The sequence below is a fragment of the Camelus ferus genome, chromosome 20, assembly GCF_009834535.1.
Source record: "Camelus ferus isolate YT-003-E chromosome 20, BCGSAC_Cfer_1.0, whole genome shotgun sequence".
NCBI lineage: Eukaryota > Metazoa > Chordata > Mammalia > Artiodactyla > Camelidae > Camelus > Camelus ferus.
Genome location: NC_045715.1, coordinates 30,797,313 through 30,810,551, shown reverse-complemented (window position 1 = coordinate 30,810,551; position 13,239 = coordinate 30,797,313). Strand labels below are relative to the sequence as shown.

The window sequence follows — 13,239 nt, the reverse complement described above, 5'->3', positions numbered from 1 at the left end:
AGTTGAATATCTGTGAAATATATTTGTCGTTCCAGAAGTGGGCCTGAGTAGATAATCCAGTTTTCTTCCCTGACAGCTGAAAACAACATAAATAAAAAGACTTCACATAAAATACTGAAAGCAGGCCAAATCGTTGTGTTTACGACTATATTAAAGAATTACATCTGTATTAATCAAATGTAAGAGGACAGGATGTACACTGCAAAAGCGGGTGTGTGTGTGCAAGATTTTAAAAGGAGGAGGAGCAGGCTAAAATTCTAAGGAAACATAAATACAGGATCATCCATTAGGAAACCTTGAAACAGATAAAGGTTTCAATAATAAAAACGTGGTCGTTAAAAGCCTGAGCTTGGTAAAATGAATAGGGGGAAAAAATTCACTGCAGACCATCATCTCCTCCCACTTCCAGAGTGACTACGCAGGGGACGGCCGGGGTGTGGTGATGTGCGGGAGCCGGCGGAAAAGCTGGTGTTTCACGGTCTCAGAAACGGTACCATGTCCACACCCGGGCACTGCGGACCTTCGGGGAAGCGGGTCTTTCTGATCTCTCCGTTTCCCGGCACCATTCTAAAAGCACCAGTTCCGCTAAGATCCCAGTTCTCCCCAGCTCCGTAAGAGAAAGTTAGCGGCCAATCTCTGCCCTGAAGTTGAAAACAAACATCCAGCGTCGGTCACCGAGTCTCTCGAAAATCCCAGCCCTCTCAGCTCATTCCTCAAGAATCCAAGCCTGGCCCCCGAACCCCCTCCAGCTTTCAGCGCATCCCTACTCATTTCCCAGCAGCCCCCGCTTCGAGGGCCGCCGCGTGGCTCAGGGTCGCCCGCCCCTTGCCCTGCGCGGCGCGCTCCACGGCCGCAGAGAAAGTGCCGGCCAGCGCGCTCCGCGACGCCCCGCCCCCAGCGAGCGTGGCGGAAGTGGCTGGCTCGGAAAAGGAGACCGCGCGCCACCTGGATGAACGCGCATGCGCCGGCGCCCGCGCCCGCGCCGAGAGCGGTGGGGGCGTCGGTAACCCTCGCTCCGCCACCCCCACTCCACAGAGAGGGTCGGGCTCACGCCATCTTGAGCCCCCCCTCCTGCCCCCACCCCCGCCGAACCACCTTTTCCCTTTCGCCGCTTTCAGCCCCCCACCCCGCCCCTTTCCAAGCGTGTCCCGGGCCATCGCCGCAGAAACCGCACCGTCTCTACCCCTACATTCTCCACGCGGGACGCGCAGCCGTGCCTACAAGTGTTCTTAGAGCAGAGGTTGTAGGGGGGACCGGGGACGGTGCGGGGGCGCGCGGGGGAGAGGGCTGGGGGCCGGGAGGGGCGCCGAGCCCCGCGTCTCTGGGCCCTGCCCCGGCCCCTGCCCCCAGGGCGGCCGCGGGCGGGGTGGTCCCTGGCGTTCGTGCTGGAGGTGAGGGGAGGACCGCAGCAGCGTCTCCTGGGGCGCTGGCCCCGCGCGGCGCCCGGGTTCCCCAGCCGAATGTGGAGTTGGCCTTGACTCCTCCCCGTCGGCGGGTGGGCGTGGGGCCAGGGGAGCAGGAGCGGGCATCTCTGGGGTGTGTAAAGCAGCACCTCCTCGTGTCGTCTAGGTAGTGTTTTGGGGGGCAGAGTTCTTAAGTGAAGTGTTACTCTATGGGCCAGATGGAAGAAGAATTAGGTAGCGTTAGTATAAGTGTAGCATCCAGAAAAAGGAAAAGATCGAGTCCCTTCCTTTTGGGGTGAGCCCGCGTATCTCTGACCCCTGGGGAAATTATTATTTGGGTGTTCTGGTCTATAAAATGGGGATAATAATAGCCCAGCTGAGAATTGTGAGGATTACGTTAACTGCTTATAACAAGCCCCAGACACTGATCAGTTACCCGTTAATTGCCTGTCATATTGATCTCCTTGTTTCAAGAAATTCAGAATGACTGTGACCTTGCTTTCTAAGTGGAAAATCAAGAAACTGGTCTGGATTTAGAGGGTCAGTGGAATGTAATATTTGACAGTCAGAGACAATCCTGGAAAGGTGTTATTAACGTACACATGGATAAACGAGCATAACTCCGTGAGGCTATAGTAACTTTGAACTGCTTCGTTCCTAAGAAACGAGGGTATATTTATTTGGGAGGACAGAACCTAGGGTCTCAGTATATGTGAGGGGCAGAACTCTGGAAACAGAATTAAGTTAACTTTGCGAAGATTTACTTGAAGACCAGATTGAGGATGGTGGAACTTGTGGAATTTCTGGTGGATGTTTTAGAGAGGCTGGATTTGACTGAATGTTGTAACTAATTTCCTGATAGTAAGTTGCAAAAATAAAGTGCACTTAAAGGTGCTATTGTAGGTTTCTTGTCTCTGGGAATATTCAGGCAAATATCTAGGAGCCTAGGTTTAGAGCGGCACTGTCCAATAGAACTTTGCCATTATGGAAATATTCTGTAAACCGCACTGTTCTAATTGGTATCAGCTAGACACAAGTGGCTCTTGAGCACCTGAAATGTGGCAGGTGCACTGAGGAACTTAACATTTAATTTTATTTTAATTAATTTAAATATAAATAGCCAAATGTGCCTTGTGGCTGCCTTATTGGACAGCATAGGTCTAGAATCTAGACTTTGAGACCTTTTCCAATTCCAGTTCCTATGTGGTTGAGTTTTAAGTCAGAGAAGCCAACTCTTAGAACATTTGTTGCCTTAGGGAATCAAATATATTCAAATAATGCCTTTCATTCAAATACTACAGTTCAAAGCTTGGGTCTGTTAGTACATTTTTTCAGTTTGCAAATTAATGTAAAGCATTCTTTTGACTCCTGGGTTGTACAGCTAAAGCCAGATACATTTAGAGAGTCATAACAATACTAACTGGAATTTCCTTTAATCGTTACTGTATTATCACCAGGAATTTCCACTGTCTTTTATCACTTTAGTTAGTTTTCTGTGAAAACCTCTCAACTCTTATTCTTGAAGTTTTTTCCACTGGATAGGTGCTGCTTTATAAAAATTTTAACTTTTTGTATAAAAACAATTTGATAACTTATAGTAGTAACCTTTGAACGTTGGACCATTTTAGAATTAGTTTTGTGGTTATTGGTATTCAAAACTTTTGAAGAGATAAGTCTGCCATTTAGTGATATTTTGCAGGATTGCTTTCTTTGAAATATGTAGAGTGGTTTTTTCTTTTTCAAGTAAATGTTTATAAAGTTAAGTTTGAAAGTAAAACTTAAAAAAAAAAAAGCTTTATAGATAACACCCTTAACTCTGGCCTGATGTCTGTAAAGTGGTACCCTTGGACTCAAGGCTAAAGATAACCCTTAGATCTAGAACAAAAACTTTAAATTCCCAAATTAAGTTTATACCGAGGATAGCTCATAACATACAAATCTAAATGGGTTGCTCTTATGTAGCATGACTGTACACCCTGCTCTTTCTGGGATAGTCATGGTTTAGAGCCTGTTTGTCCCAGCATCATTTTTAATAGAATTCCTTTCATTGTCAAAAATGGTCTAGTCGGGTCCGCATCATAATATAGTCACCTATTTTTAGGCTTTTTGAAATTTATAATATGTAATTTTAGCAGGATTAACCATATTGCAATCTCAGAAATGTACTTGCTTCAAAGTAGTGACAAAGTTACTGCTTATGTGCCTAAATAACAGCAGCTATCTGGAGTAAGGCCAGCAAGTGACCTCTGTATTTAAGCCCATGTTAATTAAAGTATGTTACTATTCTCAACGGTAATTGGATAGAAATCTTGGGCAGCTGGATTTTTAGTTCTCTCTTAGAAAAAGATCTTTTGGTGTAGGAGTCTGCAGAGAAAGGCCATGCCAGTCAAATCAGAAGGTTGAGTATTCTTGTTGAAAATAACACCCATTTTGCTTTATGGTGAGGTTGAATAGTGAAATTTGTTAGAAATCTGCTTTTTATGTATTAGAATGCTAAAAATTGGTTTTGCTTAGGGTTCACTTAAATAGTGAAAAATAATTCAGCTCACTGTGGTATTATATATTGCAGTGGATAAAGTATTTTATTGAGTCAAGCATACTTGGTTTGAATGCTCACTGCTGAGGGTTAAATGAGTAACCTTGTGATGTGTTGGGTGCAGCAAAGCACCTGAGAGGTGAGTCCCCAACAAACATGAGCTGCTCTAGCCTTCAGTTCATTGATAGTGTTCTGAGATGCCCCATGGATAGGTGCAGAGGGCACTTGAAGCTAATTCCAAAACCTAGGTTTAGCCCTTTTCTGCCATGTTCTCTCTGTTGATTTCAGTTAAGGTACTTTTCTGAGCCTCAATTTCTTCATCAGTAAAATGAAATTAGTACCTAACCTTATCCCACCTCCTCACAGGATTGCTGGAGGCTTCAGATGAGAATTACATAAATTGTTTTCTTGTTTTACAGACATTCAGTGATTTAATTGGTTTGTCTCAACTTGTCTACCTAATACCTCTGGTAAAGACTGACCCTAAATCTGCAAAAGTTGTTTACATATATTTTAATTTTTTTTTAAATTAGGTTTATTTATTTAAAAAAATTTTTTTGTTGTTTTTGTTAATGGAGGTACTGGGGATTGAACCCAGGACCTTGTGCATGCTAAGCACGCGCTGTACAGCTCTACCACTTTACCCTCCTCCCCCATGTAGTTTAATTTGTGAAACGTCATAGAGTATGGTGGGCATCATTATTTAAGATCATTCTCTTTGACAAGTGATACTCTAAGTAAATCACAGTGGTAGTGCTTTACTGACCTGCTTACAGTATATTCTCTGCACAAAACAACTCCATACTACTGCTAAGGGAGAGCCAGCATTTTCATGGGCATTTGATGTGTTCCAGCTAAATGCTGTTTTTATTTACCCAAGCATGTCAGTCCCACTTAATAGGTGATAAATGTTGAGGCTCTTACTTTCTTGAATGGATCTGTAAGTTTTTTTGCTTTATACTACTGCCTCTGATAATATCTGACTGATAGTTAATGGATATTAAAGATTAAATAAGGTAATGAATATGAAAATAGTGTGCTGTCTGGCATATAGTATGCAGTAGCTGAAAAATGCTGTGTTCGTTGAGTTCATAGAGCAGTAAATTGAAATAATTTATGTGAACTTTATAAACTGAAATATTATACAAATATAAATTTAAAATCTTCACATGTACTTTTGCTGTTTCAAATGCTATGGAGGTTTTATGGCTGAATCCTTTATATTTCACTGTATTCGTTTGTTTCTGAATCTTTAAAAGGCTGCTCCTAATCATAACATTCTTTCTCTGAGATACATGTTTAATAAGAATACTTTGTGATATGTTGTCAAGAAGTCATACTCATGCTTGGATTCTTTTTCTTCATCACTATCGTGGTCATCATGATGAACTGGGTGCTTTCTGTGTACCAGGCACTGTCCTGACTGCTTTGTATGTATTATGTGATGTAACCTGTGAGAGGAGTATTTTTAATCTCCTTTTTAAAGATGAGGGAACTGAGGCAGGGAGGTGATGTGACTTGCCCAAGGTCACCTGGTTTGTGTGAGAGCCTGTATTTGAACTCCAGAGCCCAGCTCTTTACTGCTAATCTGTGAGTCAGCATAGGCAGATACTTCACAACAAAGTTCGCTATGACAAACACATTGTGGAGGTCTTGTGAGTTAATTATAATCAACTTTTATTTGCATGTTCCTTGTGGGATAGTAGAGAGAACTCTGGACCAGGAGTCAGGGGACCTGAGTTTTAGTCCCAGCTGTATCACTAAATAGTGATGTGTCCTTGGGCAGTTCAAGAAACCCCTCTGGACTTCAGTTTCCTCACCTGAAAAATGAGGGATTTGGATGAAATTAGTGATTTTTCAAACTGTAGTTCTGAACCTCAGATGTATTTGGTTCCCCCTCCCACCATTTTGCATAGTTATACTTTTGTCTGCTATGCTTGTTTATCCATCTGTCTAAGATTTACTTTTAAGCAGAGAATTCCTAAACTTAAAGTCGACTTTATCAGTCTCTAAGAAAACTTAATGACAGGTCTCCTGGCTACTGTGTGTGCAGCTTCTCAGTAATTCCGTATTATTTTAGCGTGTTAAAGGACATAGGCATCTTTTACAAATGAAAAAAACTAAGGCATGAAAATGGTAGAAGATTGGTGAATTTTTGTTAAAATATGTGTATGGATAGTCTGAATATTTCAGGTTATTTGAGATCAAAGCCTGTTTTTTGTGTTATATTTGGGACCTTTACCTAGTATTTTTACTCTCAGCTGCTTCACTGATACGGGAGAAATACACGACTTGTAGGATTTTTGTGGAAAAATGTGACCTAATACAGGTGAAAGACATTTTATAAGCTCCAAAACGCTTATACTAATTCATCTCTTTTTTTACATGCCGCCAGTAAATCTACTGCTTTTTCTTTTTAGTCACGTGAACTATGTCTTTAACCACATTAGATAATTTATTGAATTGTTTATATTTAATATAGGTTTAGTATTTCTAAAATGTGAATCTATACTGGAAGAGAATCTTGATGTTTAAGAGATCTGCTCTTTTTTTTTTTGACGTCCTTGTCAAATACACTTACCTCTTACTGTTGGAAGTTTAACTGATTCCAAAATTTTGCCCATATCTGCAAAGTCAACCATTGTCACTCAATATAATATTTTATGTAAAAACAACAGTGTTTCAATATTGGAAAAGTAAACTTGCCATTTTGTCAGGGTTTGGATGTCCTATATTTTAGGATGATCTGATAAGCACATTGGCAATGTACTTTAAGAACCAGTTTTGAAAAGAATAAAAAAATTTTTTTGAAACTCAGTATTTCTGTAAGAGTACTGGATGTGAAAGCACATGGAATAGAAACCTACATTAACATGAGACTGAAGAAAAATATAATAATAGAACTTTATGTGTCTGAGCAGTCTGTCACTGGGCTTCTGTGTCTGTAGATTAAAAAAAACTGCTCATGTAGTCAATTAAGACATGTGAATGCAGCTTATATCTGTCTGTCTATGGAGAATTTTCATAGTTGACAAATGTTTTAATATTTTCAATTCAGATACATGTTTTGAGTGCCCGTTGTGTTGTAGCTACTGCCCTGTTTACAGCACCCCTCTGAATCAGGCAGAACTTGTTCTTGACATGTGGGGAAACTGAACTTGAGAGATTAGTTGATCCTTATTACTAGGTTCTACCAGGTTGATTAATTATCTTAACAAAAACCCTATGACCATGACTTCATTTTTCTGCCTTACAGCATCTGTCTCAAAGCGTCTGCAGAATTTCATCTATGCTTGAATGTCCAGTAGTTGTCTCAGAATTAACAAGGCCCAAACTGAACTTTTTTTTCCCTCCCTTTCCAATCTTCCTGATCTTGGTAAATGGTACTACCATTCAACCAGTTGCTCCTGCTCCAAACTCTGAAGTCTTTCTTGACAGCTCTCCGCTCACACCCTACATCTAACTCAGCAGCAAACTGGCTCTGCCTTCAAATATATCCCAGAAATCTGACCACTCATCACCATCTCCACTCGTCACAAGAAGCCTCTGCCATCTCTTGTCTGTACAGCTTCAGGAGCTTTCTCACTGGTCTCCTTGCTTGTACCTTTGCTCCCTTATAGTATATTCTCACGGCTGCCAGAGTTATCTTTTTAAAACCTAAAACGTTTCAGGTCACTTCCCTTTTCACAGTTCTGTAATAGCCTCACGTTACACTCAACTAAAATTTAACCCTTGGGGCCTTCTGGGCTGTGTGTCATCTGGCCTCTTTCTGACTCTCGGACCTTGTTTTCTGCTGCTTGTGCCCTTTGCTCATGGCGCTCTAGCCACGCTGGCCTCAGGATCTTGGTACTTTGCTGTTCTTTTTTGTCTGGAAGTTCTCCAGACTCCCCTCTTTGACTTTGTGGAGATCTTATGTTAAATGTCACCTCCTGGTTGATATCAGCTTGTTTAATTTGTTTTCATAGTGTTTGTCAATACCTCAGATTATATTTAGTTGCTTGTCTCCTGCTTTATAATGTATTTCTTTTGTCTAGCTTCGTCACTGCAATCACCCTCTCTCTTACCACAGTGTGGCTTGTTGAAGGTGCCCAGTAAATAGTTCTGAGTGAATAAGCCAAAGCACCTGTGGCTCATTGACTTTAAATAGGAGGCCACCTGTATGGTCAGAGGAGGAAGTTAAGAGAAGATGTAGTGGCTTTAGTAGAGGAGAGTGGAGGGAGTTACTAAGTAAAGGCTTTTTATTTCTCTGTGAAGTAGGAGGTGGAGTCATCTGCCAAGAGTTGGGGAGAGATTAGGGAGCAAAGGTTTATTTTAAACTAAAATAATTAGTATGTACTAAAATATTTAATGTTAAACCAAAAGAATTAGTAAACAACACATCAGAGAAAGGAGAATTCCTGACAGTTGTGTATCTGGAGAGGCTTCTTGGCGGTGTCGAGCTTAGGTCCGGCTTTTCTAGACCTTGTGGAGTTGGATAGGGGGAGAGGAAACAAAAGGTATTGCAAGCAGGGAGGACTTGTCGAGAAAAGGTTCAGAAGAACGTGAGATGGTTCTAGAAACGGAGAATGTTTCATTTGACTGCTCTACAAAAGGAGGCAGGAGAGGTCAGGTGAGACTGATTTGAGACAAATTTTATCTTCCCGGGAAAGCAGAGCCATTTGGGGCTTCGAGTTAGAGGAGTAGAAAGAGTGCTGCGGGGGTGATCAGAGTGCCTGGCTATAGCAGGGAAGAAGCTGCAGAGTCAAACAAGCCTTGGAGTTTTTGACCTCGTGTGACTGAAGAGGTGTTGCTCTTACAGCCAGGGAAGCAGGTTTGGTGGGAGAAATGTACCAGGAGGTAGTATAATATGGTACAGAGAAGAGTTTTTTCCATCAGTGAATATGAAGTCTTTGTTAATTATATTAAAATGGTGGGTCTCCCCGTATAGTTAATAACTTGTCATTTTGATCATTAGGTGTTCCTTATGAATGTTTATCATTTCTTATCTATATTAATTACAATCAAGCTGATTTTGGTTAGGAAGTACTTATTCCTGTTCTAGTAGTTTTTAAGAAAAATAATTGCTCAGTGATTGGTGAGGCAGCAGATTTCCCCAGATCATATATTGCTCTTTGTGGTGCATCATAATTTTCATAGTATGTTCAGTTGTGGATTTACTTCATTTAACGGTAATCCAGTGAGATATGGGTGGTTTGGATTTGCTCTTATCTGTTTGTGTGTGTGTTTTAAGTTGTAGTTAAATATGGTATATTTTCAGATTGTAACAAGCGTTATATCCCAGTTCAATTTTCCCATAATGATTAACTGGGTCTGATGTTCCTCCCCTTGTTTCATAATATCTTGTGCATTATCTCTAAACACATTCCGTTGGGCATGTCTGTAAGCTACTACATGGCAGGGAAGTCTTTCTTATTTTTTTTGTTAATACCGAGCATCAGCTGTGTCGGGCAGTCAATTAGGTACCAAAATTACAGTTAAAACAGAATCCCTGTCCTTAAGGAGTTAGCAGTTTTAAGGATGAGGAACTAAACTACGGTGTGAGAAGTGGTATGATAGATGCATCTTATTTCAGGTTTTGAACTCATTCGAAGTATGTAAGTGAATACAAATGATTTTTAGTTAGTTATTAAAATACAATTGGCAGCAGCTTCAGAAAAATGATAAATTATATGTGAATCATGTGCTCTTTGAATGATTTATTCTACTAGATAACTGAATAGGCACTTGAGTTTTATGCCTTCTAAAGTCCGCTTGACATGGGACATATGTATAAATATATTGGAATTACCATTGTGTTATCCTAAACACTAGGTATGGAAGTTTAAAAATTTTTCACATTTTAATTTGTTTATTTTTTGCATTCTCAGTGATTGATCATTATTTTTCACAGCAGGAGAAATTTATAACATGATGTAACTTGAGGTTTTGTTTTGCTTTTTTTAAACAACAGAACTAAAATGTAGTGAATAATAGAGTAGGCTTAACCATAATTGCTTCCTGCCTTTGGAGTTCTATGAAAATGAAAATGTTCTGATTATAACAGTTTTCTATTATGTTATGTAGGATGCTCAGGTTATGATGATTGAAATTGAGACTCTGTAGATGTTCAGAATCAGTTACATAGGTCTGCTGAATTAATTTTTCTCAGCAGTGATATAATAGAAGAAATAATTTAAAAGTTTCCACTTTTAATAAACAGGTAGACTGATTTCACAATCCAGATTTTGACATTGTTTTGAGGGTGTAATAATAAAGTAATAAAGGTTTCAACTCAGGTATTTTAAGCTGAAGATGTTTCATGGTATTTCTTTGGTCATTTAGTCACTAAAAATATGGGCTATAAATAGAAATCCAGTAACATGTTCATAACATTTTTGTTTAATTCACATTTATGATACATAATTTTACTATTGTTATAATTTTTTATTGTTGCAATATTTTCTGAGAGAAAGGGTATATCCTTAAGTTCCATTATTCTTATTAAAAAATGTTTTTTAAACTCTGAAGTAGGCTTTTACAGGTGTGACATAGTATTGGCTATGGGCTTAATAATCAAGTTTAAGTCTAAGTATTAATCAGAGATGAACTTACTCGAGTTCACATTTAAACTGTGGCATGTTGAAATAATCTGGGTCTCCATCTGCACATCTGAATTCATTTTATGGCAAACAGCTGCATTTGAATTGAAAGCTAAAACAACTGCAGGACATTAACTCATTGAGAAGATTACAGTAGGTTTTCAGTTCCATGTTAACTGTATTTATTAGAGAAAATTGACTTGAGTGCTTCTGCTTTTAACCAACATTTTTTTTTTTTTTAATGTCTGGGAGATAGGAAATAAAGCATTGGAATGATAGGACTTTGATGTGTAAAGAAGTTAATGTCTGAAGAAGTTAATTATCTAAATCATCAAACAAAATGTGGGCACAGGAAATAATTATTTTGAAGATACTAATGAGCTATCAGCTCATCATGTCAAGAAAGATGTTATTCACCTGTTTGATTTCAAAATTAAATAACTTGACTGTGAAAGGATGATCGTGGTTATAATAAACTAGAATTGAGACCTTTACCCTCTTACCAATAAATACTCTTGATATGAAACATTTGCAGTAGGGGCACAACCTAAGAAAGCTGTGGTTTTAGTATGAATTTACTTTCTGAAATGTCTCCTCTTCAGAGAGCGTTAAAGCCGGGTGGTTGAATTTGCAAAATGAAAAAGGGGCATTTACTCCAGCAGTGTCTCAGGACGCTTGGCCACAGGATAATCCCACAGAATGGCGTGCCTTCAAATCTGATATGAGTCAACTTAAATCGTAACTGTTTTTGGAGACTGGGGTTAATATGTAATCTTTGCATTTGACATTTTCTCCAGGATATCCTATCTTTGTCAGTCTTCTGCTGGGACGTGTGAAACACTTTCTGAGGTCATTGGGAAAGCCAAGTTCCTTTTTTATCATGTTGTCCTGATTCTGTAGGACTGTTCCTGGAAGCACTTGCTTTCCTGTGTTACTTTTTCCCGATCTTGGACTGGTGATGTGACTTTTTTTTTTAAACCTGAGTTCCAAATGGTGATGGCTGTTTCTTTCCCTATATTATTTGTAGAAAAAAGTACCTACTCCAAAAAAGTCATTGTGAATAAAACGGACAAATTTAGTCTTAAAAAGACTGATGGTCTCTCATAGCATTAGAATTTTGGTTTTTAGGCTCAGTTGGAGTGAAACATTTTTCCTTTTCTTTCTGTGCTCTTGCATTCTGTCTAGTGGTTTTGGCCTGGCCCTTAGGGCCCTCAGGTTGGCAGATCATTGGTCCTGCCCCAGAATGATACGGGGCCATTCAGCCCCCCAGCTAGTATGCTGCTTGTCTTAGGTCTCTGTCCTTTTGCTTCCTCAAAAGCTTCAGATGTGGCCTGTCTCAGGCAGTGGTTTTTGTAGCAGTTTGTTTTTTCTGCTTTCCTCATGGGGCCCAGTCTTTCCATCTCAGCCCTTGGTGAATAATGCTCTGGTTCAAGTTTCCTTTTGTCAGTTTTAGCCTCCATTGCCCACAGAAGTGGTCAGATTAGAGGATGTATTAAGATAAATTTGATAGCAATGTGAAGCATGAACTGAAATGCAAAGACAGGAGCTGTAAAGAGAGCTCAGCAAGAAGAGGAGGATGTAAAAACATGAAGTAGAGTTTACTTGGCTTCTTACAAATTGTAGGGTGCAGGAGTCAACGAGCTTTTGAGCTAGGCTGTCTAGTCACAGTAGTGGTGTCAGTAGTGAAAACAACTTATTTTATAAGGAAACTGGTATTCGTATTGAGTTGTATTGAGTTCTTTTAGTGAAGATATTCAAGTTTCTTAAACTTTGTGACTGAAATAAGGATGATCTAAATTTGTCATATAAAAGCTTTTAGCAGATCAAGAAAGGGAGAAAAGTTCTTGAGTTCTATTTGTAGTAATAGCTAACATTTTGTGTTGACTGTGTGCTAAGAACTGTTCTGAATACTTTGTACGTGTTCTTTTAATCTTTACAACAACCTTTAGAGTATGCGATTATCATTCCCATTTTACAGATGAGAAAACTGAAGAAGGAAGAAGTTAAGAAACTTGCCCCTAGTGTTAGTAAATTAGCAGAGCTGGGATTCTAACCTAGGCAGTCTGACTTCTGACTCCTAATTATTTTACTGTATATATAGTTTTCTCAGTACTGCTTTATTTTATTATATATTTTAAATTTGTAAATTCTTCTTTAATCTGCAAAGTATTTTTTAAAGAAAATGATAGTATTGCAAAGTTTTCATAAGCATAAAATAATAACTAACATTTATTGAGTACTGACTGTATCCTTGAGGTAAAATCCCTGAGGCTTTTATCTGCTTTTACTACTTTAATGTTATTTTCACTAATTCTTCTTTATGGGACTGCCACATGCAATAAATAAAACGGCGTACATTAGGATTGGCATTTAGTTTTCCCTTTATACATTGGCTTAATTTTATTGGGAAAAGTCATTTTAAATTGATGAGTTATTTAACCATAAGATTATAAAATATCAGAGTGCTAACTTCTGATCTCCTGATTGGCTTTATTTGTATCGTTTATATTTTAGGCTTTGGTTCAAATGGGAATTAGATTATGCTATGGTTTTCTAACTTTGTATTTTACAGCTGTGCAACTGTTTCTTTAAATGAAATCCTACTTGGAACCCCAGTATATAATATAGAAAAATCCGAGTTGTTCTGGTGTTCTGGATGGACTCTTAGGGCTCCCTGGAACACATTTTGGAAAACCACTGAGCTCTATTAAAATATTTTAAT

The 13,239-nt window shown here is 39.2% G+C and overlaps 2 protein-coding genes across 4 annotated transcripts in view; one reads left to right on the top strand and one right to left on the bottom strand.

The window, feature by feature from the left end:
- Window positions 1-13,239, bottom strand: part of RUNX2 (RUNX family transcription factor 2) — a 222,535-nt gene that overhangs the window by 170,229 nt on the left and 39,067 nt on the right. The gene's annotated exons all lie outside the window — the stretch shown is intronic.
- The window catches only part of SUPT3H (SPT3 homolog, SAGA and STAGA complex component), a 385,976-nt gene continuing 373,611 nt past the window's right edge, over window positions 875-13,239 (top strand). The window contains 1 exon segment of the mRNA XM_032463187.1: window positions 875-1,240. Within this exon segment, the coding sequence (XP_032319078.1) occupies window positions 950-1,240 (291 nt within the window). The 5' untranslated portion in view covers window positions 875-949.